At 36.1% G+C, this 26,947-nt stretch overlaps 1 protein-coding gene across 5 annotated transcripts in view; it reads left to right on the top strand.

Annotated features, from left to right (window-relative positions):
• Positions 1-268: 268 nt before the first annotated feature.
• Positions 269-26,947, top strand: part of LOC131149196 (protein ENHANCED DISEASE RESISTANCE 2-like) — a 53,312-nt gene continuing 26,633 nt past the window's right edge. For 3 of the 5 annotated variants that reach the window (XM_058099433.1, XM_058099432.1, XM_058099434.1), the window contains exons 1-13: positions 356-903; positions 13,833-13,907; positions 14,052-14,105; positions 14,186-14,251; positions 14,330-14,391; positions 14,673-14,803; positions 14,878-14,924; positions 14,996-15,093; positions 16,899-16,994; positions 17,099-17,163; positions 17,256-17,327; positions 22,729-22,875; positions 23,022-23,335. In XM_058099433.1, the coding sequence (XP_057955416.1) occupies positions 751-903; positions 13,833-13,907; positions 14,052-14,105; positions 14,186-14,251; positions 14,330-14,391; positions 14,673-14,803; positions 14,878-14,924; positions 14,996-15,093; positions 16,899-16,994; positions 17,099-17,163; positions 17,256-17,327; positions 22,729-22,875; positions 23,022-23,335 (1,380 nt within the window). In that variant the 5' untranslated portion in view covers positions 356-750. Of the gene's footprint in view, positions 904-13,832; positions 13,908-14,051; positions 14,106-14,185; positions 14,252-14,329; positions 14,392-14,672; positions 14,804-14,877; positions 14,925-14,995; positions 15,094-16,898; positions 16,995-17,098; positions 17,164-17,255; positions 17,328-22,728; positions 22,876-23,021; positions 23,336-26,947 lie in introns of all 5 variants that reach the window. The other 2 variants (XM_058099430.1, XM_058099431.1) reach the window with 2 other exon arrangements.

Genomic DNA, 26,947 nt, shown 5'->3' with positions numbered 1-26,947 from the left:
AATAATTTTCAAAAAAAAAAATTTGCTAATTGAAATGTTATTCACTATCTAATCTCTCCAAATAAAATGGTATATATAGAGCCCGTAAAAAATAACCATTGGGGGACAAATTAGGAATTTAAAAAAACGAATTATATATATTTACCATTTATTTTTATTAACATCTCTATACTCTCGCTCTAGTCTCTGCAATTCCAGTAGAATTTCTTAAACCAAAAACTAATTGTACTGAGTTGAATAACTAAAATCTACCACTTACCCTAATCCTGTCTTCTCTCAGGTTCCCCCTTTCCCTCCTCGTTTTTTGGGCTGTACGCCATTAAAAAGTTTCTTCGAAAGCAGAACAACTGCATTTGATTTTTCCAGAGAAGTCAAGGAGAATAAAGTCATATGGGGGTTGCATTATTTGTCTCCCAGTCTGTGTCTGTCAATCTTTGTCTTATGTGTGCGCCCCTTCAGTTGCTTTAACAACGAAGAGAAACTGAGAGAGAGAGAGAGAGAGAGAGTTTCACCTTTAATTTCACAACAAATGATTCTCTGAATTCTTGAAGAGTGATCAGAGGGTCATCTTTTCAGTCATTCGTCACTCTTCCCCTTGCTTGAATTCTCACGCCTCTGTTTGTCGGCATCTTTCACTGTGGTGGTGGAAACGGTGCTGAGAATTCAAATAATGCATCTCCATGTATAGCTTCCAATAGAGAATTTAGAGGAATCAAGGAGCTGGAATTCTTGGAAATTGAGACCTCTGAAATGGGTGTCTCCCAAAACGATGGAAGAATGGAAGGATGGTTATATCTCATCCGTTCCAATCGGATTGGGTTGCAGTACTCGCGAAAACGGTACTTCGTTCTTGAAGATCACTCTCTTAAGAGCTTCAAATCAATGCCAATTTCAAAAGAAGAGGTCCATGCTCTCTGTCTGTCTCTCCCTCTCTCTCAATTCCTGCCATATTCTGCTTTGTTTACTGTTTGAAAACATCCGTATTACTGAACTAGTTGTTTTGTGTTTCTGTTAATCCTGTTATTTTGATTATGTACATCTTCTCTTTGGATGCCTGGGTTGTTTTATTTGAATTTTGTTTGATCAGTTCCCAGCAACACTATAGACAAACACGAGTTTTTTTTTGTACTGTTAGCTCTTGTATCATAATGATGTGAGATAATGCATTATGGCTTTTGCCTTATTGGATTCAGCATGGACAAGGGCATGATCTATTAAGCAATTACAGATTCTGTCGATTGAGATTGTTGAAGTTGTAGTAAACTGTACATTTCCTTTGGATTGTGTGACTGGAGACGAGAGAAAAGAAAAGAGACTCGTTCTCTTCAAATCAATAGTTTGTATTGCACTTCATACAACAAGCAAGTGGAGAGAAAGGGAGAGAGAAAAGGGGGAGAGTTAAACTCCTTGTAACCACCTTCTTTGAATCTCTTCAAAAATGGAGGGATTTTGAGAGAAAAAGAGACTAACTTTATAATACTTTTTGAATACCAAAAAGAAAGTTTATTATCTTTGTTAAGAAATAGAAGGTCAATTTACTAAAATAATATTTAATCCTTTATTTTTCTCTTCAATTATCTAAACAACATAAGAGAACACTCACTCTATTTTCTATTCATTTCTCTCTAATTATCCAAATAATGTAGGAGAGAAATTACTCTCCTTTCTTTCATTTTTTCTTTATTAAAAGAAACTACTAACATTCCTTTTCTTTTCTCCTCAAGTTATCCAAACAAAATAGTGCTGTTTTTAATTCTTATTTGCATTTTGGTTCCATATGCTACGTTTGATTTCTTTTGGAGAAAAATGACATGATACAACCAAGATAGGGGCACATGCTGTTCTCTTTGTGCTTGCTAAAAGCAGTGGAAACAACTTCCAGCAGCATCCTTGAGAAAATTTTTGCCTTTGATTTTAACAAACATCAGAAGGATTTTACATGCATCCTTCCGACACTAGGATCAATGATTTTGTGAGAGAAAAGGAAAAGAAAAGAAAATAAGAAAGAAATCAATCTTTTGTTGTATTTTCTCTATATGTTAGATAGTAATAAGAGTTAAAAATTATTCAAATTTTATTGATTATTCAAAAAATAAATAAAAGAATAAAAAGTTAGTGGCATCCAAAATAAAATTTTCATTAGTTTACTATACACACACACACACATATAGATGTATTCATTTTCCTTGATAACTAATCGAGAAAAGATGATTCCTTCATATTTTCCTTTCTTTTCTTTCATGATTTCCAAGTTCCAAATAGATAGTTATAAATGCTTGCCAAAATGACCCTCGAAGTCGTGTTTTATACTACTGTAAAAGACTCGACCAAGCAATGCAGATATGCAAGTTTGAGCCTTGTGAGTGGCCACTTTGTTTAAATTGTCTTCCTCCCATGATCCATGTCTAAACCAGGTATCATGAGTGAAGGTTGTTCAAGGCATTATACTTGCATGTGACTGCTTGACTTGTGTACGTGGGATGGGTAAGCATAATGCAACTAGTGGTGTAGGTTTTCTTCTTTGAGTAGGACAATGCCTCAATAAAATATAGGAGTATGATTCATTGGTTGGTTTAATGTTGCCTAATATTAGAGTTAAAATAGCAAAGAAAGCTCTTTAGGGGAGGTATTAGTCATTGTAAAACTCACTAGCTAAAATGTGTTTAGCCTACTCATCCCTCTCGCTAAACACCTGTTGCCTACGGAGACGTGAATTACGAATTGTGAATAGTTTACTACGTGACACATGTTTACATAAATGCTCGATAACTGCTTCCATATAACTTTGTATTCAATGATTGTGAATTGGTTTATGTGGTCAAACTATTGCTACTTTTGGCTAATGTGTTGAGCTATTGTGCTAAACTAGTGTTGCAAGACACTTCACAAGGTGTTAAGTGTTCAACTTATGACACTTGGTCTCAGACCTTTGTTAATTGCTTCATAATTTGATTGCCTTCGTATTATGGGACTGTGTGATTGTAAAAGAGTCATGTTACACCAATACTGAGAGAATTGATGTGCTAGGGGCGCAGGCTAAGACAACCAACAATGTGGCTGTGAGATGGCTTGACTTACTGAACGTGTTGATGTATAGAGGGATCATAAAAACATCAACAAGGTTCCATTGTTGAACTGTTAGAGGACTTTCATGCTATGGTATGAGTGCTACAAAGCTAGACGAGTGAGCTTATTGCCAAGATAAATTTGATGCTTCATGTCGTCGGGAATTCCAACTCTACATTGGTAGAGTATGGAAACAATGGTGCTAGAACCCGGAGCTTATAGGGGTGCTCATGATTCTAAGGAGTTGGAAAACCTCTTATTTGACATAAAACAATACTTAGGTGTAGTAAGGATTGACTCAAGGGAGGCAAAAATATCCATGGTGACTATGTAATTGAGTGGAGACGCTAAGCTGTGGAGGCATACCTAGTACGATGAGATTATGTGAAAAATTTCTTTGCTTTGATGTAAGATATCCGGAACATGTTAGAGAAAGACAAGTTGTTTTATTTTCTTGAGGGATTAGAACTGTAGAATTTTCTTGAGAGATTAAAATTGTAGAATTTTCTTGAGAGATTTAAACCATGGGCAAGGGCTAAAATTCATCGCTAGAGAGTTTAAGCTCGCCTATTGCACAAGTTACAACTAAATGTTTGACTAACTTCATTGGAGAGATTTCCACCATGTCAAAAGAGAGTGGCATGTTGGGTAGAAAGGAAAGTCTTGGCAAGCCCAAAAATTGGGGAATCGACACCAATGCATAAACTTTAAAGGAAGTTTCAGTGTTTCGGTCTTTCAACACATCCGATGGTAAGGGTAAGTTGGCATGCTTCTTATGTCAAGATCCACAGAGTTGTTGATTGCCCTCACAAGTCATCGCTTAATGGAACAAGAACAGGATGGAGATGAGAAGGAAACCCCAAGGTTGGGTGCAATGCGGTTACTTAATGCATTGGAGAGGCAGACAAAAGAACTAGAAGTTACCCAAGCTAAAGGGTTAATGTTGGTGGATTTGAAGACAAATGGGAAGAGCACCCGTGCCATGTTGGATACTTGGCTACCCATAACTTTGTTTCATAGGTGGAAGCACAGAGGCTTAACTTAAACTTGGTGAAGGATTCGGTATGCATGAAATCAATTAACTTCGCAGCTCATTTTACTCTTGGAGTAGCCAAGCAAGTGAAAGTGAAACTTGACGATGGGCGGGCATGTGAACTTCAAAACCATTTTGGTGGATGATTTTCAAGTGATATTTGGAATGGAAATCTTAAGGGAGACTAAGGATATTGATGCCGTTTAGTAGTTCCCTTTGTTTGATGGGAGGACCCTTGCATGGTTAGCCATTGTGAAGAAAGGGGATTGCAAAAAATTTCTCTTAGCCATACAAGTCAAGAAGGGATTGAGAAGGGGTGTGTAGACATCGTGTCATGTTGATGGTGGATAAATAAGTAGGACAAAAATGGGTTCCTATTGCTATCTTGTGTTGGATGAGTACAAAGTTGAGATATTGGATAAGCTCCTACGCAACTAACCTCCGCAATGAGGTGTAGAGAATTAGATCGAGTTGTTACTGGGGTTAAGCCTCTTGCTGAAGAGCCATATGGAATGGCATCCATAAAGTTAGTAGAATTGACGAAACAACTTGATAAGTTATTAGAAGCAATGTCCTTTCAAAGCATCATTCAAAGCAATGATGTTGTTTTAGAACAAAACATGATGGGATCGTGCGGATGTGTGTGAACTATCATGTGCTCAACAAAGTGACCTTGCACAAGTATCCCATTCCATTGATTGTTGATTTGTTTGATTAGCTGAGTCATGCTGAGTATTTCGGCAAACTTGACTTGAGGCCAAGCTACTATTAGGTGAGGATAGAAAATGGTGACGGGCCGAAGATTACTTGCGTGACATGGTATGGGGTGTATGATTTGTTGGTGATACCCCTCAAGTTGACGAATGTGCCAGCAATTTTTTTGTATGTTGATTAATCAAGTGATTCATGACTACCTTGTCAAATTTGTCGTGTTGTAACTAATGACATTGTTGTTTACAACTCCACTTTGGAGGAATATAAAAAGCATCTTTGGATGGTGTTTTACAGATTGAAGGAGAACAATTTTTATGTGAAGAAAGAGAAGTGTTTTTTCGCTTAGAGGAATATCGAAATCCTTGGTCATATGGTTGAACAAGGTCGTATCTGGATGGATATAGAGATGGTGAGAGCAATTCAAGATTAGAAGATCCCTAGGAAGCATTGATACTAATAGTCTGACACAAGACACGGATATGACATGATACTAGCATTGTGATACGCCAATTTCGAAAAAATAAGGATACAACACGACAAGGATACATTAATGAATTGATATAAATATATATTTAGGCATGTGACAAATATTTGTAATTATGATTTAAAATGAAATATAAGTACCATTTGTGTAAAATTATTAATTATAGATTTTACAAATTTCACATTTTACAAACTGCACTTATTCAATCATCAATTACGCTCATATAAAATATTGGTTAAATAAAAAAAACAACAACTCAAGGGCATGGCTGATCATGGGCAATGGGCATCACTCATCAAGAATTTTTTTGGGCAAAGACACTAACTTCTCTTGAGGTTTTAAAAATATCACAGATCTTCCCTAAAATTTGTTAAAAAGATACAAACCGCCTCTCAAAAGACTTGTCTTTTTGCAAAATGCAAAGGGAGGGTTGTCTTTTTGATAAATCTTAGGGGAGGTCCTTGGAATTCTTGAAACCTCAAGGGCGGTCCTTGAGATTTTGAAACCTCAAGATAGGTCCCTCTCTTTTTGTCAAATCTTAGAAAAGGTCAGTGTCTTTTCTCCAATTTTTTTTTAAATAACAGACTACCAAAGAATGGAAAAATGTGATGACTTTACAAGGGGGGAATTTTGGGGGTTGGGAGGTCCAACAGTGGTCCACAAGGCTAGTTTAGTGGTGCTAGGGTTCCAAAGTCCAATCACTTCAATGTCAGGGAACTTGACTCTTAATCTTTTGACCTATCCTTAATTTTTTTTTATTTTTGGGATTTTTGTTAACAGAATCAAAGGGGCAACATTAACGCAACATTTCAGTGCAAGAAGTGTTCTAAAGGTGTCCTTGTCGTGTCGGGAAGTGTCTTAACCATGTCCAAAGGGCGTTCATGGGCCATGTGGCTCCCCGCTTCACGAGGGTAAGGGAAGGTTTGTTACAATGTACGCAGCCTTATCCCTACTTTTATGTAAAGAGGCTATTTCCTTGGACTCAAATTCATGACCAATTGGTCACAAAGGAGCAACCTTACTGTTGATCAATGTCCAAAAAAATAATAATAATAATAATTAATTTCAAGTACGTGCTGGATACATGTTAAGGAGTGTCAGGAAGGTGTTGGTATCCAACACATGCCAGAAACTAACACTTTAGGCTTCCAAAAGTTTCCATGTTTCCTAGGAAGATCCTTATGGTAATGAGGGAGCTACATTCCTTCTTGGCCTTGCCTACTATTATTATAAGTTCATGGATACGTACTCAAGGAGAATTGGTCCATTGACAAAAGTACTAAAGCCAGGTCATTAATTGGAAGAAGGAGTTCCATGGAGCCTGTGACAACCCACTCCCAATGTGTAGGTATTGTCTGCTTCGGGGGCAAACCCTCACGACCTTATCCTTCCTCAAAAGGCGCTTACACAGGAGATGGATCCAATTCCCATATAAGCTAAGCCCCTTTCATCTCCCCGAGTGATGTGCGACTCCTCCCCACCCCAAGAACCTCAATTCTAGTTTGTCTCCTATCCCCACAAGGCATAGGACAGTGGGTACGACCCGCCTTTTCGAGACATGTCGTCCCTGGCATGCATCGTCACCACATTTTCGATTGGATTCAGCTTTGATACCATATATGACAACCCACTCTCACTGTGTAGGTATTGTTCACTTTAAAGCGAATCCCTCACGGTTTTGCCCTTCCTCAAAAGGCGCCTACATAGGAGAGGGATCCAATTCCTATATAAGTCAAGGCCCTTTCGCCTCCCCTAGTGATGTGGGAATCCTCCCCACCCTAAGAACCTTAGTTCTAGGCTGTCCCCTGCCCCCACAAGGCACAGGATAGAGCCTTTGACAACTTGAAGGAAGCCATGATGCAAGATTTGATACTCTTTTGGATATTATGAAGCCCTTCGAAGGTGCAAACAGATGCATCAAATTGTGTCCTTGATTGAGTCTTGTTATTAGATGAACATCTTCTTTGTACGCGAGCCATAAGCTTGATGAAGCTAAGTGGAAGTACACAACTTAAGAGAAGAAGATATTAGCAGTGCTCTATTGTCTTTGTGTGTGATGACATTACGTATTTGGGCCAAAGTTTATTGTGAAAATAGATAACTCAGTTGTTAGTCATTTCTTCACGCAACCTAAGTTATCCTTTAAGTAGGCCTATTGGCAAGAATTCTAGACAGAGCTTGATTTTTTTTTTAACAAAAGGTCGGGTGGATGAATCGAGTCATAGATGCATAAAGCAGGAAGACCAAGCTTGAGACCTTATGTAACAGTGTTAAGGTACCATGACAATGCAGGAGCACATTAAAGATAACCTTGTCAAAGATTTAGTTGCCCAAAACCTTATGAAGTTGCCAGAAGATGGATTGCTGTTGACACTTAGTAACTAGCTCTTTGTGCCTCAAGCTGGAGACTTGAGGAAGACACTGTTAATTGAGTGTCATGACACCATGTGGATAGTCTACTCAAGATGACATATGACTTTGGCATTGTTAAAGAAGAGGTGCTATTGGCCACACATGCGTGATGAGGGGGTTGAGTATATTCGAACCCATCTGACTTGTTAGCAGGATAGGTCCAGCTGAAGAAGATTGTAGGGTTTTTGAAGCCTTTTAAAGTACCAATGAGACTGTGGGAGTGTGCCTCACTTGACTTCATAGCCAACTTGCCTAGAGTCAGGGACACAGAGTCTCAACTCGTGATTATAGGATAGGTTTTCGAAGTATGGTACTTTTATACCTACATTGAAGCACTGTTCGAAAGAGGAGACAACACACATGTTCTTTAAACATGTGATGTGCAATGAGTATAATGAGACTACGAGTTTGTTCATTCATTGCAAGGTAGCAAGATGCATGTGCAATAATTTGTTTTCATACTTTGGTGAGGTTTGGGTGGCTCCAACCACAATTCATGATTTTTTGACAGTGAAGTTTTGGGGCTTTGGGAAGGAGAGAGAAAGGGTATTTTGGAACTGCACTATTTTCATAATTTTGTGGTCGCTATAGCTGGAATGGAATGCTCAAGGTTTTAAAAATCAAAAGATCTCTTCAAGACTACATTGGGAGAAAGTTATTTTTCTTGCTTCTTTCTGGGCTCATTCTTTTGTGGTTTTTGGGGGTCTTTTGCTTTCTAGCATTCAAAGGGATTGGAAAGCAACTTGATGTAACTTGTTAGGTTTTTTTTTATGCTTTAAATTGGAGGATTTCTTATCTTTATTTCATTATAAATATGTTATTTTGATAGGATTGTTTTATCATCTAAAAAATAAAACATGTTGTAAAGTATTGGGGTGTTCTCCAAGATATTGTTGTTGACCAAGACTCAAGATTCACAAGAAATTTCTAGACAGAACCTTTTAGAATCCTTGATTCACAGCTTAACATCTTTTCAAGCTATTACTTGCAGAAATATGGATAGACAGAGAGATTCATTAGACTACTAGAGGAGTAATTGGTCCATTTCGTCACCGCCAGCTAGAAGAATTGGGTGCAACTACTCTTATGTAGGGGTGAGCATAATTTGGGGAAACCCGAATTAATCGACCAATTTCAGTCGGTTCGGTTCGGTTACGATTTTACCAATTTTTGGTTAATCGGTTATCGGTTCGGTTAATATGAATTTTAATTCGGTTAACCAAATTTAAATTAATAATTAGTGATTCTAGTGATTCTAATTGCATACCCACAATCAAGATTACTGAGAAGATGAAAATTATTAGAGGATAGATGATTGCAATTTGTGGTTCAATTTGCTCAAGTAAATCAAGCTTAGTTCGTAGTATTCCGGGTGAAATACCCAAAATTTATGGGCAGCATAATAAGGTTTATGGAGCGCTTGGTTTCAAACAGGAACTATTAGAGAGAATGTTTTGTTTGGCAAGGAAATGAACAAGGCCTTCTATTCGTATGTTCTAGAAGCATGTGCTTTGAACTGGGACATTGAGAAATGGGCAGACGGAGATTTAAGTGCAGTGGGAGAGAGAGGGATGAATTTAAGTGGAGGGTAAAAGCAAAGGGTTCAACTGGCAAGGGCTGCCTGCAGCGATTCAGACATCTATTTTCTAGATGATCCTTTCAGTGCTGTTGATGCACATACTGGAGCACATCTCTTCAAGGCAGGCAACATGTTACACTATTTTCATCTTTGTTTTTCATGATTGATGCCACATCACCTTGAATTTTGTTAGCCATATTTAAATGGAACTAAATTGTATTTGTCTTGCAGAAATGTCTAATGCAACTTTTGTCTCAAAAGACTGTCCTTTATAGTTTATATCACCCATCAGTTGGAATTCCTACATGCTTCAGAATTAGGAATCTTGAGCCATGGTTTCAATATGGATTTTTTTTTTTCTTGAGAATTAGGAGCTGCTTGTAGGTAATGGTATAAATTCTACTCTTACAGTTTAATACCAAAATATCCTTTTTATTAATAAAATTAATAGATGAGATGCTTAATTAAGCTGGAATTGGTAAAAAAATTTATAATTTTATTCTGTTTTTAATAATTAATTTCAAATTATTTTGGTTAAATTCGGTTAACCGAATTACCCGAAAAGGTAATTTGGTCGGGTTTGGTTCGGTGAGCTTCCTTTGTTCGGTCGGTTCGGTTATCAAAAATCATTAACCGAAAATTTCGGTTAATTCGGTTAATTAACCGAATTTGGCCGAACCGACCGTTTGCTCACCCCTACTCTTATGTGGCTAACTTTTGTTTCAATGCCCAAAAGAGCTTAACGACCAATAAGAGTTCTTTTGATCTTGTAACAGGCCATAAGCCACTATTACCTCACACAGTGGTCACGTACATAGGAAATCTAGAAATCAGCTGCATGTCAATCAAAGACATGGAACCATTTGAAGTTAAAGAGCACTTTGCACCAAAGTCTACAAGGACATTGACCATATAAGTGGGGAAAATATCACAAGCCAAGCTTGTTTAGGGCATTATGCTTGCCTGTGACTACTTGTCTTGTGTAAGTGCGATGGGTGACCATCACATAAATACTAGTCTAGGTTTTATTCTTCGAGTAGGATAATGCATTACTAAAAAAATGGGAGTATGACTCCTCAGTTAGTTTAATGCCTTGGTGAAACAGTGGTTTACTTTTGGTTGACTAGTTAGTGTGCTAAAGTAGTGCCGCATGGCCACACATAGGGTGTGAATTTTTCAGCCCGTGACTCTAAGGCTTGGTAATGGCCTTTTTTCTAATGAGGGAATCCAGGTAAATATGACAATTTTGGCAAAACAATTACAAATGTCTTGAGAAATTCCACTAGTCAGTTTGTCCCAAATTGGAAAATTAAGTAGAGGACAAGTGGCATATAATTAGGAATGGGATGCAAGACATGTTTGACTTAAGCTTTTTGGTCTAGTTGGTGCTCATTTGTGTATATCAAGCTAGCTCGTAGGACCCCCTTGATGCTAATGGCGGTATTAGAGTCAACGATTCTTGTTAGGATTCGAGTATTGATGCATGTGATCTTGCAACTCTGGACCCTGTGGAAGATGAGTGGTGGATCTTATGGAAGCTAATCTCATAGATGAATGGACTCCCATGGTTTCTTCACTTTCCCATGGTTGATTAATGGCTTCTAGTTGGTTGTGCATGTTGATTGATCAAGAATGATTTTCATTCAACAGAGAGAGTGATTGAAACTCACAAGTGAGGGGGAGATTGTTCAAAAATTTCACTTGTTAGTTTGCCCCTACTAGAAAATTTAAGTGGATGGTAGTAGTTTACATACATTAATGGTACCAAAACTTAATGACTTAAGCTTTCAGGTTAAACTAGTACTCATCCATGCATATCATCTGTCAAGTTCACTTATGAGGACTCCCTTTGTGCATTAGGTCTTGAGTCCATTCATTTATGCTACACATTCTCCACTTAATTTCCAATGAGGGAAAAACTCATAAGTGGAGTTCAATGAGGTAACCTGAGGGCCTTGATTGATACCATTATCAAAGGTTCAATTAACACGAACGTATGTGTGGGTTTGAGCCTTGGGAGGGGCCATTTAGTGTAAAATTGCCCTCTTCCTGTGACTGCCCTTGCTGCGCGAATCCACGAAAACTTGTCAATGGCCTTTTTTAATGAGGCAACCCATAGAAACATTAAAATTTTGGAAGTATGGTTTTGTTTGAATCAAATTGAGACTCATGAAATGTGCAAGAACAGCTTGGCCTCCCACCCCCCCAAACTGATTGACCTCCCCCCCCCCCAACCAAAGTTCTTGGAGGTTCTTTGAACTCAGCATTTATGGTTCTATGATGAAAGGGATGGATCTAGTACCATCCCTTTCATTCTATGTTTTAGATCTATTTTCTATTGCATGTCATCTTGGCAAAACACATCAAGATTGACTTAACTGTTTTTTTGTTGAGCTTGGAGTAGAATACTGGGCAGTGCTTATTATATGATTTTGATGATAATCTACACTATATAAAGTACGGATAGTATAAATAATCTTGTGGACAAAAATATCCTTATCTTTGAAAAAAGACCAAAAACCCCTAAAAGATGCAATTTTAAATCAAATTGGGGACAAACATATCCTTATTTTTAATAAATAGAACCAACATTCTTAAAGAAAGATAATTTTTATAGTATATATAGAAGTATGGATGGTGTAAATGATCTTATTGACAAAAACATTCCTATCTTTTCAAAGTAAGTCCAAATATTCTTAAAAAAAGTAAATTTCTATATGTAGAAAGTAAATTTAATCAAAATTAGATAAAATTACATTTAGATTGTCTAAAAGTTAATGTTTCAACTTAAAGAAAAAACTTTCATTTGGTTGGAAAATAAAATAAACTAACTTTATATATAGATATCATATCTACATCTAAATCTATACTATAATAAATTAATAAAAGTATGAATGAAGTAAAATATTTTTGTGGCAAAAAATATTCCTATATTTTAAAAGTAGCACAAAACATTCCTAAAAGAAAATAAATTCGATCAAAAATAGATAAAATTGCATTTATAAATTTTGGGTATGTTAAAGTTTTAACTTAAAAAAGAAACACTATTTAGCCAAAAAATGGCAGTATATGTGTGTGTTCATTTATAAAAGTACAAATAGTGTAAATAATTTCATAGACAAAAATATTATTATTTTTTAGAAGTAAGATAGTATTTTGAAAAAATAATTAAATTCAATAACATTAAATAAATCTACATTTAAAAATTTTATTTAAAGTTGCAGAAGATTTGGATCTTAAAAATCCAATTCATTCAAAAATAAAATAAATGCAATGATATTATAAATTTTAAAGAAAGTGTGTATCCCAAAATAAAATAGATAAATTTCTCTGATGTCTTCTAAAATTATTGTGAAGTGTCTAGCATCATTTAGATAAATAATTATATAATTTCTTAAAGATAAATTTTATAAATGAAACTGTAGATCTAGAAGTACTTCAAATAATAAATTTTAAATTTATTTAAAATTTTAAAATAATTGATCGTTAAGTAAACACAAAATTTAAATAATTAAGAGTTTATGTAACAAATCACAATTTAAAAATTGTAATGAAGTATTAATATTTTCTTGGGAAGAAGTCATATGTTGAAATTTTTATAAAATAAAAGATACTGAAAAATCTATTTATTAACTCTTTTTTTTAATCTATAATGTTATGTAAGTATTAAAAAATATGCTTCACAATTTTAATTAGGGTTTTCTTGTCATATCATATCTTATATTTTTAAGAATATTTTCATGTCCCTATATTTACATAGTGTCATAATAGTATCTCATGTCAATGTTTTTATTTTATAATTTTAACGAAGTATTAATTTTTGTAAATAATTCTGTGAACTAAATTGATATACTTTTAATTCATTTTAAGTATATATATAAAATTTATTAAAAATTATAAAAATATTTTACACCATTATTCACATACAAAATCAGGTGCAATGCACGTGACATGCTTACTGGTGACTGAAAAGGAGAAGGCAGCAATCCAACGCCAAATCAACCATGTAAACTGAGGACATTAATGTGCCGGTGCCATTGCACTGCTGGCAAGCAATTTACCAATCTCTAAAACAGTAAAACTAGATATGACCAATTACTGTCGCTTCTTAATTCCCAGGTGTTAAATTGGTGCAGCTGTCTATGTCAAATGTTGGTGTAATCTTGCCTTATTACCATGAAAAAGTACATAAATAACTCCGGTGACTGACTCAAGGATGTTTAGAATTATGAGACTCGAGATTGCAAATATGAATAATTAACTTGCTTGCTGGACCCTGAGATTAAAATGTATATTAACATGTTTCATTCATTTAAGCTATTCTGCACATTTTTCAAAATTTGCAGAATCATGTCAGTATGTCATCCATAATGTCAACAAGTGTTCCCAAAGGATAAATAGTCTTTGGATTATATAACAAAAGATCTGTAATACTTTGAATGGGAATGTTGTTTCATTGTTTTCTATCTGTTTCTTTCTAGCATTTGATGGGATTAATATTAGTAGATGAGAACTAAAAGGCAAATCTTTATGTGTTCTGTCAGGATCCTGTTAGAAGTGCAACTATAGATTGCTGCATTCGGGTAACAGACAATGGAAGAGAGAGCATTCACAGAAAAGTATGAATGTTTGTTAAAAGTTCTATTAAACCGCAATCTTACATTATTTATTTAGTTACGGACAATAAGTTGTAGGCTCCCTTGACTCCTTTTTCTGTGTAGAATGCAATTACAGTTTTTTTTTTTTTTTAACGTTACTTGTAGGTATTCTTCATTTTCACACTCTATAATACATCTAATCATGATGATCAACTTAAGGTGTGATGACTTGCTTGTCAGAATTGTAATTTACATTCTAAAATGTACATGTATAAGTTATGGAATCTGAAATTTCCTAGTTGGGAGCAAGCAGTCCTGAAGAAGCTGCTAGATGGATTCTGTCTTTTCAGGAAGGAGCTTTAAAGGTTTCAATCCACTCAATTTTGTCATTCTACGGCAGAGTTGTTATGCAAAGACAAGACTAATGCATATGTAACCTACAGGCCGGGCCAAACTCAGGAGACAATGTTGTTGATGGTTCCAAGAGTAATTGGCAGTCTTTTAGGTAAATTAGCTTATTGCATGCCACATTTATTTTATAAACTATGCTTGCCACATTTATTTTAGAAACTATACTTCTGTCTTTTTCCTTCTCTAGTTCCTTGTGCTTGTGAGATGTTTTACTTTGGCCCGGACTTTTTCTCCAGAAAATTTTTTTACAAATGGTTGGAAGTGTGCGGTTATGTCTTAAATTCATGGAACTGATGCAATATCCAAATGTTGATGCACCTTATTTATGTTCTTTGATGTTTAATAATGCAGTTTTTTTTTTTTTGCTGCAAACAGGTTGATTGGTTCCCACAGGATACATGGCTTGGACTCCATAGACTGGACTGTCTGTCCATCCACACACGGGGATGCCATGGCATCTGATGTTATTGCACCTTCCCCTTGGAAAATATTTGGTTGTCAAAACGGTAACAGTTAAATTATTAATCAGCTTGTTCAGGTGCCCAGGAATTGCTTGAATCAAATAGCGGGTTTTGTGCAGGTCTACGACTATTTAAAGAAGCAAAAGATCGAGATTTTCATGGGAAGGTATGTAGGCATCTCAATTCACCAATTATTAATTTTGAATGTCTTATTGAATAAACTCTTATTTTTGGCAGTGGGATGATCATCCTGCAACAATGGCTGTGGGTGTTGTTGACGCAACTTCAGAGGCCATCTTTCAGACACTCATGTCTCTTGGTCCCTCAAGATCAGAGTAAGTGTTTAGAATATGATTGTTACGGGCAAGTAAGCATTTGAAGTGTTTCGAACAGGATAATTCATTTAGTTCCTAGCTATTAAGAATTTGGTTGTTTTTGAATCATTCCTTTCAAACAAAGAAGCATCTACATTTTTAAGCATTTAGAATTTTGAACTTTTATCATGGCCTGGTAGTCTGCAGTATCGTAGAAATGTGATTTTAGATTTGATAGCACCACAAATACAAGAAAAATAACGTAGAAAGGAACATGGATGGAATGCAAGAATTTACATGGTTAGTGGCTTCAAGCGCAAGCAAAGACGGAAAGAGCAATATTGCTGTTAATATACTGTGCAGACTTGTGCACATGTAGACATTGGACTTATTTAAACCTCAAGTCTAAAACCAATCTAAATAGAATATTGTATTTTATTCTTGCTAGTTGCTAGTGTGCTGGACATTCTCAATATGTAGGTTCTAGCTGGGGAAGGAAAGTGAATCAGGTACTTTGAAGAAACATACACACACCCAAACAGTAAAATTACTAAAAAAATCTGGCTTTTTGGCCCCCAGTCCTGAAACATCTGTTTATCCACTTATTTTTTTGAGTCAATCCAAAGATTACAGCCAATGCTACTGACCTGACGCCTGGACCACTAAATTTTGTTCTTATACATTTCCCTGGTACATGTGTTTTAGTTGGACTGTTGGAGAGGGAAACTTACTTGTCAGTAAATATGATTCTATATTCTCGCTGCTGGTGTCCTGCCTCAAAATCCTAGACCTGTGCGACCTTTGATGGGAAGTGACGTCTGCTCCTAAAAGAACCATTAACTGTGAGAGAATGAATAAGCCTAGAATCTGGCTGTATGGCTCTTTGCTCCCAAATCCCATGACACGACATGCCTTCTCCCTATGCCAGAAGATGAAGAACTGAACAAAGTGTGCATTGTGAAACTCACTTCTTAGCCATTTTGCTTTGTAATGAGTGCTTGAAATCATTGGCCTGTGGCATTGACCTGTGAAACTGATGTTAGCTTATTAACAAATTCATAATTTATGGTCAAGAATCACATGGTACATTACCCACCTTGTTCCCCTGCTTGAACAAAATCCCATAACCAGAAAGAAAATTTTGTTTTATTTTTTTGGGGGGGGGGAGGGGCGGGGAGGTGTGAGTGTGAGTCAAATTTAAAGGTAATTGTGATATTTTTTCCCCATTACTGCTGTATTTATATCCAAAGATAAATATATATGAGTTTACTCATAAGTAGAATACTTTGTTGTTCACCAATATTGGATATTTGATATTGGTTGATTGTTCTGCACCATAAATTTATGCTTTAGTGTGTGCTTATCTGCCAACTCAGCAACTCAAGATGAGATTTGATTAATTCACCATTCTGAACATTTTTATGCATGGAGAAGAAGCTTGTTTTAGAGTTTTGAGGGAAACCCTTTTTTCAGGGATGAAATGAACTACCATAACCAAATACTGAACTTGAAAGAAAAATTGAAATACATATGCAACATTATTTTTTAACTGTTAATGCAAAGTATTATATAGTGGTTTATATGGTGTAATGCAATTCCAATTGCCTTTCTTGGATGGTTGGATTATGGTACTATGACTAATAAAAATAGTATGTTAAGTCTTATAAATTAGATTAACTTAACATTGTTTTTCGCATAGTATTTTTGTCGAGTTGTTAACCTGTTTTTATCATTTTTTTTTCTTATTAATTTTTGTTAGTGACTGTTATTTCTTAGTAAATGAGTGTTATAACTTTCTAAATTTAACTACTTCAACTGTGTTGCAGATGGGACTTCTGTTTTTACCAGGGTTGTGTGGTCGAGCATCTTGATGGTCATACTGATATTATCCACAAGAAGTTATATAGAGATTGGTTACCTTGGTCAGATTAAGTCTTTAATTTTTATAGTAAATATTAGTAATTCATTTATTTAAGAGTCTGTGTTTATGATATAAGTTCTGTTATTTACATGTCATACTCTTCAGGGGGATGAAAAGAAGAGATCTTTTGTTGAGGCGTTATTGGAGGAGGGAGGATGATGGAACATATGGTAGTGCTGTTCCACAGGAAAGCTTAAGAAATTATGTCACCCACAGAAAATATTTGAATCAGAAAATAATGTGCTGTTTTATTGTGCCACAGTTATTCTCTACCATTCCGTGTTTCACAAGAAATGTCCTCCCCAGAAAGGCTATGTCCGTGCCTGCCTTAAAAGTAATGTATGCTTAATTTACATGTTTGAAATCCACATATATCTTTTTAAATAAGCTCATCGGCTCATCTGTGTTTTGTGCACTTTCTAGAATGAGATAGCTTCTTGTGGAAATAATTCTCATTAATCGTAACATAGGTACAGGTCCATATAAATAGATGTACAGCAGAAGAATAGAAGGAAAGAACCAAAGATGCTGACTTCTAAGGAAACTAAATATTCTAGGATATTCACACATTTACAGCCGAGATTCTCTTAGAAAAATTGGAAAGTTGACTAAACAGATTTGAAACTTTCCAACACTCCCCCTCAAGCTGGCTTGAAGATATCTTCCATGGCCAGCTTGCTAATGAAGTTTTCAAACTATTTCTTCGGCAGTCCCTTTGTCAGTATGTTTGCTACTTGCTCAGTTGTCGAGATATATGGCAGACATATTACTCCCTCATCTATTTTCTCTTTGACAAAATGCTTGTCTACTTCCACATGTTTAGTTTTATCATGAAGAACTAGATTGTGAGCGATAGCTATTGTAGCTTTATTGTCACAATACAATTTCATTGATAGTGAATTAGTAATCTTAAATTCTTCCAGCAACCTTTTCATCCATAGTGCTTTACAAATTCCATGAGCAGCAGCCCTAAATTCTGCCTCTGCACTACTCCTTGCCACCACATTTTGTTTCTTGCTGCACCATGTTACTAGGTTTCCTCCAACAAAGGTGCAATAGCTAGAAGTTGATCTTCTATCAGTGATACTTCCAGCTCAATCTACATTAGTGTATACTTCAACCTGTAAATTCTCATGTCCTCCAAATAATAAACCTTTAGCTGGAGTCCCTTTTATGTACCTTAGAATCCTGTACACAACATCAAAATGCTCGGGTCCTAGTAAGTGCATAAATTGACTTACCATGCTTGTGCAAAGGCTATGTCAGGACGTGTATGAGAGAGATAAAGGAGTTTCCCTACCAATCTTTGGTATTGCTCTCTGTTGATCACTTCTTCAGCCTTAGCTGGTTGGAGTTTTATGTTTTGCTCTATAGGTGTTTCTACTACTTTGCACCCTAGAAAACCTATTTCTCCAAGTAAATCAAGCACATACTTGCGTTGGGAAACAAAACTTCCTTTCTTTGACCTTGCAAATTCCATACCAAGAAAATACTTCAAGTTTCCTAAGTCTTTGATCTCAAATTCCTAAGCAAGGATCTTCTTTAACCTCTCTAGCTCATTGCTATCATCACCTGTCAAAATTATATCATCTACATAGACAATAAGGATAGCCATTTTACCTTCACTCGTGTGTCTATAGAACATAGTATGATCGGCTTGACCTTGGCTGTAGCCATGACTCTTTAATACCTTCCCAAAGCATTCAAACCAAGCTCTAGGAGATTGTTTGAGTCCATACAATGATTTCCTCAATATGCACACCTTGCCTTTGCCACCTTTCCCTTCAAATCCTAGCAGTAGCTCCATAAAGACTTCCTCCTCTAAGTCTCCATTTAAGAAGACATTCTTCACATCTAGTTGATATAAGGGCTAGTTAGAGTGAGCTGCTAGAGAGAGCAACACATAGATTGAGTTCATCTTGGCTACAGGAGCAAATGTTTCTTGGTAGTCAATTCCATATGTTTGAGTGAAGCCCTTCGCCACAAGTCTTGCTTTGTACCTTTCTGTACTCTTATCAGCCTTGAATTTTACTGTAAATACCCATTTATAGCCAACAATCTTCTTCCCCTCCGCTAGGTCACCAATTTCCCAAGTGCCGTTAGCAATAAGTGCATCCATCTCTTCTTGAGCAGCCAATCTCCATTCCGGGTGATCTAGTGCTTCCTGAATGGTTCTTGGAATAAATAGATGAGAAACATTTAAAGTAAAGCCTTATGAGAATCGGAGAGTCTATGATAGGATAGATGATTGGAAATAGGATGTGTGGTACAGGTTCTAACTTCTTTCCTAAGGGCAATGGGCAAGTCAAGATCAGAAGAATTATCAAAACAAGGATTTGATGAAGAAAAAGTACCTAGAGTATGTGAAGGAGAACCTATTTGTGTAGGTGATGATGATTGGCCTTGCTCTGGCTTTGAAGAAAGAGCTATATTATTGTGATGATTTCTTCTTCTGGTATGAACACGAAGCTCAGATGAGGGAATATTTGATAGTACTTCTCCCCCTGTTTGTGAATCAAGTATGCCTTGTATAGGTAGACTAGGATTTCCTTTATTTTCGCTAGTTAAAGTATCCATTTCCTGACCCTTTAAAGAGTGGATGTCAATGTCAAGGAAAATATTTGGAAGAGGCTTAGAGGTTTGCCAGAACTCATCTTCAGTTTCCTTTTTCTCCCCCTAAAGATAGTTATGGCCAAAAAAGGGCTGGTTTTCAATAAAAACATCCATACTGATATGAATTTTTGAGGGTTAAAACATTTGTACCTTTTTTATTAGGAGCATATCCAAGGAAAACACATTTTTCTGCCCTAGGATCAAGCTTGGATCGAAGATTGGTTGGTATATGAACAAAAACAGTGCTTTTTAACACTTATAGTGGCAGGTCTGATGTTATCCGACATGTAGGAAACAATTTTTTTAGGCAATCTAAGGGAGTGATGTATTTTAGCACTTGAGTAGGCATCCTATTAATAAGATAACATGCAGTTAAAATAGCATCACCCCATAGATATTTAGGAATTTGCATTGAAAACATTAGGGCCCGTGCAACCTCTAACAAATGGCGATTTTTTCTGTCAACAATGCCATTTTGTTGTGGAGTGTCATGACAAGTAGATTGATGTTGAATACCCTTTGTTCAAAGAAACATTCCTAAACATTTTTTAAATTATTCAATACCATTATCAGTTCTAAGGATACTCGTTTGGAACTGGGTTTCAACCATATTATAAAAATCCTGAAAAAAATTTTCAACCTCAGATTTGTCACTCAATAAGTACACCCAACACAAACGTGTATGATCATCAATAAACATAACAAACCATTTCTTACTAGAAGTAGTAGTGATTTTTTAGGGACCCCAAACATCACTATGAATTAAATAAAAAGTGTTTGGAAGAATGATAAGCTTTTGATTGATAGGTGCTTCGGTGACTTTTGGATATGTGGCAAACATCACAATGAAGAGAATTGCTATTCAGTTTTTTAAATAAGCTAGGAAACAAATGTCTTAAATTGAGAAAACTAGGATGTCATAGTCTAAGATGCCAAAGCATTATTTGTTCACATATAGAAACAAAACTTGTACTACTACTCAAACTTTGAACTTGTTTATTGTTGAATAAAGTCTCATCGTAGTAGTAGAGTCCATCAATCATCCTAGCACTGCCAATCATCCTCCCTGAGAGTTGGTCCTGAAATTCACAATAGGAATCAAAGAAAATGACACAACAATTAGAATCCCGTGAGAGTTTACTAACAGACAACAGGTTACAAGCAAGTTTAGGGATGTGAAGGACATATTTGAGTTTTATTTTTTCAGACATTTGGACAAAACCTGTTCCAGCAATGGATGAAAAACTTCTATCTGCAATTCTAATCTTTTTATTACCAGAACAAGCAGAATAAGATTGAAACAATTGTGAGGTACTGGTCATGTGATCAAATGCACCAAAATCAATAATCCATGGTGCAAGATTTAAGTTGCAAGATTTATGCAACAAGGGTAGGCACTAAAGTTATCACCTATTTGGACCAATGAACCAGTAGGAAGACCAGAGGCAGAAGTAGATTTCAACAGTTGAAGAAGATGATCCTCCTGTTCAGCACTTAGGAAATTAGCTTCATTGGCTTTAGGGACTGCATGATTGCTACCAGAGGGTCCATATTTGTTGCTCTTCCAGTTTGTTGGCTTTCCATGGAGTTTTTAGAAATTTTCTCGAGTGTGGCGTGGCTTATTGCAATAGTCACACCATACTCGAGGCTTATCTTCCAACCTCCTTTGATTAGAGTAAGGCCGCTGTGCAGAAATATAGGCAGTAGCCAAATCTGTGTTACCAGCAGCATGAGGAGCAGGGTTATTGGCAGCAAGTAGAGCAGAATTTTCCAGTCTCATCCTCCTTTTTCTTCATCATCACACTCCTTCAACAATCTTCTTGTCGTACTTCAGAAAATACTTCCCCGAGTGGGGGTAGAGGCTGTCTCCCTAGGATTCTTCCCCTTACTTCATCAAACTCATCATTAAGTCCAGCCAAGAATTTAAAAATTCTTGCATTCTCCACCATCTTCCTATTGTGATTGCAATCAGCAGGATTTTTCCATTCATAATCATTGATTAAATCCAAATCTTGCCATAGGCCTTTAAGAGCATTGAAATACCTTGTTACACTGCCGTCTCCTTGATAAGTATTGCTGATCTTCTGCTGCAGTTCATAAATCTGAGAGTAATTCCCAAGGTCAGAGTACATCTGAATCACATTGTCCCAGAGTTCCTTTGCAATAGAATAACACATGTAATTAGAACTAATCTCTTCATCCATAGCATTCACGAGCCATGTCATCACCATGGAATTTTCAGCATCCCATATAGCATAAGATGGGTCTATCTTCTCGGGCTCCTTAGCTTCACCAGTCAAGTACCCTATCTTCCCTCTTCCACGAATATACATACTAACAGATTGTGACCACCGTAGGAAGTTGGCCTCATTCTATCGTATATTGGTAATTTGGATAGAGTAAGGCTCAGAATGGGTAGGTCTGGTTTTAGGTTTGGTTTCGAGTTTAGCTTTGTTTGGAATTTCAGCCATGGCTATAGTAACATAAGAGATTAGGGTAGAGTTGAACAAGGAAGAAAACCCTATAGAGATTAGGGTCAGATTGGAGCCGCCAAGGGAAACTAGGGTTTACACTAGGACAAGAGCCGGACCTAGCTATGATACCATCTAGAATGAGATGGCTTCTTGAGGAAATAATTCTCATTAATTGTAACATAGGTACAGGTCTGTATCAATAGATGTACAACAGAAGAATAGAAGGAAAGAACCATGAAGGAAAGAACCAAAGATGCTAACTTCTAAGGAAACTAAATATTCTAGGATTTTCACACATTTACAGCCGAGATTCTCTTAGAAAAATAGGAAAGTTGACTAAACAGATTTGAAACTTTCCAAGACACTTTTATGTCAATATTTGTGGATATGTATTATGAATATAGACCGGATATTTTTATAAGTTTACCATAGGTTTTCTTAGTCATGAAACCTCGGTTGTTCCTTATTCCTATTTCTTTGTTGCTGTTGGCGTCATTATCATTGTTATTCAATGCAATGCTTTGTTGAATTCACCATACATTGATCTTTTTTGTTCCACTTATGAAATTAAGGCACTGATAACTTACAAGAGGGATTGCTAAGATAAAATTTATTTTATAAAATTTGAAATTTCGCTCTCCCTTGCAGGTGGAGGATATGTGATATCTCCTGTCAACCAAGGAAAACAATCAGTTGTGAAGCACATGCTTGCTATTGACTGGAAATTCTGGAAATCTTATCTACGAACAGCTTCAGGACGATCTATAACCATCCGAATGCTTGGGAGAGTTGCTGGTAGTCATCTAATATTAATATTAATAACATTTGACGCAAACACATGTACATGCATATTTTTTTCATAGATTTTATTATTTTTGTGGACATTTAATTGAATACATTTTTAAATATTTATTTATTTACATGTGTTTTTGTATTTGCAGCATTACGAGAACTGTTTAGAGCAAAACTAGGAAATTGCCCTTCCTCTGATTTCTCCTCAGGAGAGTTGACAGGGGATGTTAGATTGCCACAAGGTGAAGAGGATAGTAAGTTTGAAGATCGAACATTGGCCGAGAATGGAAAAACCAAGGATGATATAGAGGAAGAAGTAGCTGATAAAACACCTTCAGAACATGCAAGCCTTGTAGGACTAAATGATGCAGCTGATGAATTCTTTGATGTTTCAGAACCGTTGGATTTTGTTCAATCGGAGAATAGCTGGCCTTCTGATTTTGATTCAGAAGGTTACTTGCAGGTACTACTAATTACTAAATACTGCTTGCTGATATTCTTACTAGAAAAGGGAAGTTAGAATTCTTATGTTCTTTTTCATTCAATAAGAGCAATTAATTTGTTATGATCTACGTAGAAGACAAATGCCCTCCTTTTGGAAATCTGTTGTATTCCTCTTGGAACTCACAGGCATAGTCCATGTATGGCGAAGAATTCATAGTAATGAGAAGGTGACAAAGTTGTCACTATATGCTCCACAAAAGGGTTTACGGTGAGTAAAAATAAGCATGCATCTACCAAAGGTAGCTTCCAAAATTGTGCTAGGCAGGGGTTTTGTGGTTATTTGGGACAGAGTCGGCTACAAAGTCAATGCCTGGTATGATTGTTTTCTGCCTGTCCTTCTAGATGTCAAGGGTCATCGACAGTGATGGGTCACCTTTGAGTATGAACCTAACTGCCCTTGCTTGAGGAGTGTGTTTTTTTTGGGATGAGCTAGCTGATTTGCTGATGGTGTTAGGCATGTTACTACTAGGGTTGACAGGTTTCTTTCAGTATGGGAGGATGCATTCCATATTTAAAATCAAGCGGTGTGTCCTGAAATGGTCTTTGGTCATTGTCCTTTAGTTCTTGAGTCTAACCCTTTGAAGTGGGGGTGATGCAGCATGCAAAAAATATCTATGTTAATTTCCTGATTCTTATTATATTTTTGTTTGTTTTGCATCGGGTAATATTAGGATCATATCTTCAAGATTCTAGGATATATTGTTTGGGAAGCAAAACTCTAGGGTATTATTATTTAGGAGACGAGTATTCTACTTTATTTAGGCTTCTTAATTTAGTTTGCTTATTCTGCAAGTGTTGCATGCCTATAAAAGGCCTCCTATGTATTAGTTTTGGGGGGATGAGAATTGAAAATTAAAGTTGTTGGACATTGGTCCTGCATGAGGGGGCCAATTCCGTTTAGGTTTGTGATTATGTGGTGTACATAAAACACTTTTTTGGAGGTTGGCTAGAGAGTGGTGGGGGGAGTTCAACATAGAAGGTTGGGAGGGGCTGTTTTATGGGGAGATTGAAATTTTTGACCTGGAATGTGGAAGGTTTTGGTGACATAAGGTCAAAACAGAGGCATTATACAAGAACTAGCTGTGTTAGATGATTTAACAGGAGAAGATTCCATCTTAGAATAAGGGTGTTAGTAGAATTCAGTTGACTAATAAGTTTGATCAACTTCTTTTGAGGGAAGATGCAAGTTGGAGGCGAAATTTTAGGATGAATCAAGGATGGGGATTGTAATGCGAGGTTGTTTCATAGGTTGCTGAGTGGCAGGAAACGAGGAATTTTATAAAAGAACTAGAAGATATAGGGGTTTGGTTACTAGGGATCTTGAATGCATTGCAGGGATGGTTACAGACTTCTATAGGGTCAGGAAGGTGTGGGAAGAGCTGTAGCCTATGATTGAGAGGTTGGATTAATGCTCTACTTCAATTGACAGAGTAGAGTGGCTTGATAGGCCTTTTGAGGAGGAGGAGAAGGGTGGAGAAAAAATTCCATGGCTAGATGGTATTATGATGGATTTTTCTTTCTTCAGGAGTGTTGAAATTTTTGAAGGATGACCTTTTCAGGGTCTTTCCTGAGCTTTTTGACAATGGGATGGCAGGTAGGAGCCCCAACTCCACTTTTACTCTGCTGTTGCCTAAAAAAGACACTGCTACTAAAGTTAAAAGACATTAGACCAATTAGTTTGGTTACAAGTGTTTACAAGATTTTAACTTAAATCTTAACTAAGAAATTAGCATCAGTCTTGGTGGATACTGTTCCATAATCAGAGTGCTTTTTATTGGTGGTAAACAAATTTTAGTTACTGCATTGGTAGCAAATGAGGTGGTTGAGGACATGGTAAGAAGAAAGAAGAGGGGCTAGGTTTTGAAATTTTATTTTGAAAAAGCCTATGACCGAGTTAGTTGAGGTTTCTTGAATAGAGTTATGGAAAAGGTTTTGGAGGAAGATGGTGTCTCCACTCTTCCGTTTTTTCAATCTTGGGTGAATGTGGGGGCTAAGACTTGGTTTTTTGCTTCTAGCGGTCTTAGACAGGATGATCCCCTGTCCTGCTTCCTTTTTAACTAATGTGGCAGATGTTGTAGGTAGGATGATTAATAGAGGGATTGAAAGAGGCTTGATTGAAGGGATTAAGATGGGTCATGAGGATCTGCCCGTTTCTTATCTTCAGTTCACTGATGATACAATTCTCTTTCTTTCGGAGGGCAGGAGCAGCTTCTCTAATGCGTTGACCATTTTACAGGTTTTTGAGAAGGTGTTGGGGTTAGAAATTAATTTCTCTAAGAGTAGTACTGGGAGCCCTTGGTATAGGCACTTATCCAAGTTCTATTGCTAGGTTGGCAGTTTATGTGTTCTGATTATTAACTACTTAGGTGCCTCTTTAAGGGTGCGTTCATCTGAGTTCTTTTGTTTCTTCTCTTGGATTCTTTGAAATAACTCGTTTGGGATTTTTGGTAAAGATTTGGTGTCTTGCTTCTTTGGAGAGCTTATTGTGTTTAGGGATTTTAGTTAGTGGAAAGAGAGGGAAGTATTGTATTGCTGCACTGTTCTGGCTATTATTTGGTGCATTTGGTTGGAAAGAAATGTTAGCCCACTAGGTTTCATGTTAATTTTGATGATGACAAAACAAATAAAAATTAGTGCATTTATTATATGAATTTGTGTTCCATGAATTATTATGTGATAGTTATTTTCTTTTATATTTATATATGGAAATCATTTTTGGTATTTAGGGCTAAGTATGTTAATACCTAGTTAGAAAGCAAATGTACCAACTTGAGTAACATATAGTAAAATGACTAGATATTTTTATTGAAAGCTCTAAATGTGACAGGACCCTTTATATTTAAAAATAAACTCATAAATCTTTTCAAGATTATTCGATTTGACTCTCATATATCTAGAGCTAAAATGAGTTTTTTTTTTTTTTTTTGGTAAAAGTGTATCCTATGTCTTAAGAAAAAAGTTAGACTATAATTATGTACTATTTGTGAATCTAATTCTATATTTTATTCTGCATGAGTCCAAAAATTATAATATTATATCATAAAAAACTAGACTCTTCATTCTCTCTAGAAAATTTTTTTGTAGATGTTTGGGAGCTATAATGTAGGATTAATAATTAAAACAATATGGTCATTCTTCACTGCCATAAAGTTAGAATCAGAAATGAGTGTGTTGCCATAAATTAGACATATCTTACTGTAGAATCTTTGAAAATATTTATTTCTTTTTTTATATGAAAGTAGACGTTATGAGGATTCCAGAACGATATGACACACTTAATATGAATAAATATTCAATTTGTCATGATTTGAACAAATCAGCCAACAGATCTTGTCCTCTGTCATAAAAGCAGCTCAACATATCTGTAGTGTTTGAATTTTATCTCTTCAATAGCTACTGCAATTGGCGCGATTCTTTTTTCTTTGGAAACTAGACTCATTGATAAGTCAATATGAATTTTTATAGAATTTTCTTTGGTATTTATTGATCGTTTGTGATTTTATATAAAATATATCATTTCACCTAAAAATCGGATTTCTTGTCATATCATTGATTGTTTAGCTCCAACCTT

The sequence above is a fragment of the Malania oleifera genome, chromosome 2, assembly GCF_029873635.1.
Source record: "Malania oleifera isolate guangnan ecotype guangnan chromosome 2, ASM2987363v1, whole genome shotgun sequence".
NCBI lineage: Eukaryota > Viridiplantae > Streptophyta > Magnoliopsida > Santalales > Ximeniaceae > Malania > Malania oleifera.
The sequence above is the reverse complement of the archived record's forward strand: the minus strand, read 5'-3'. Positions and strand labels throughout refer to the sequence as shown.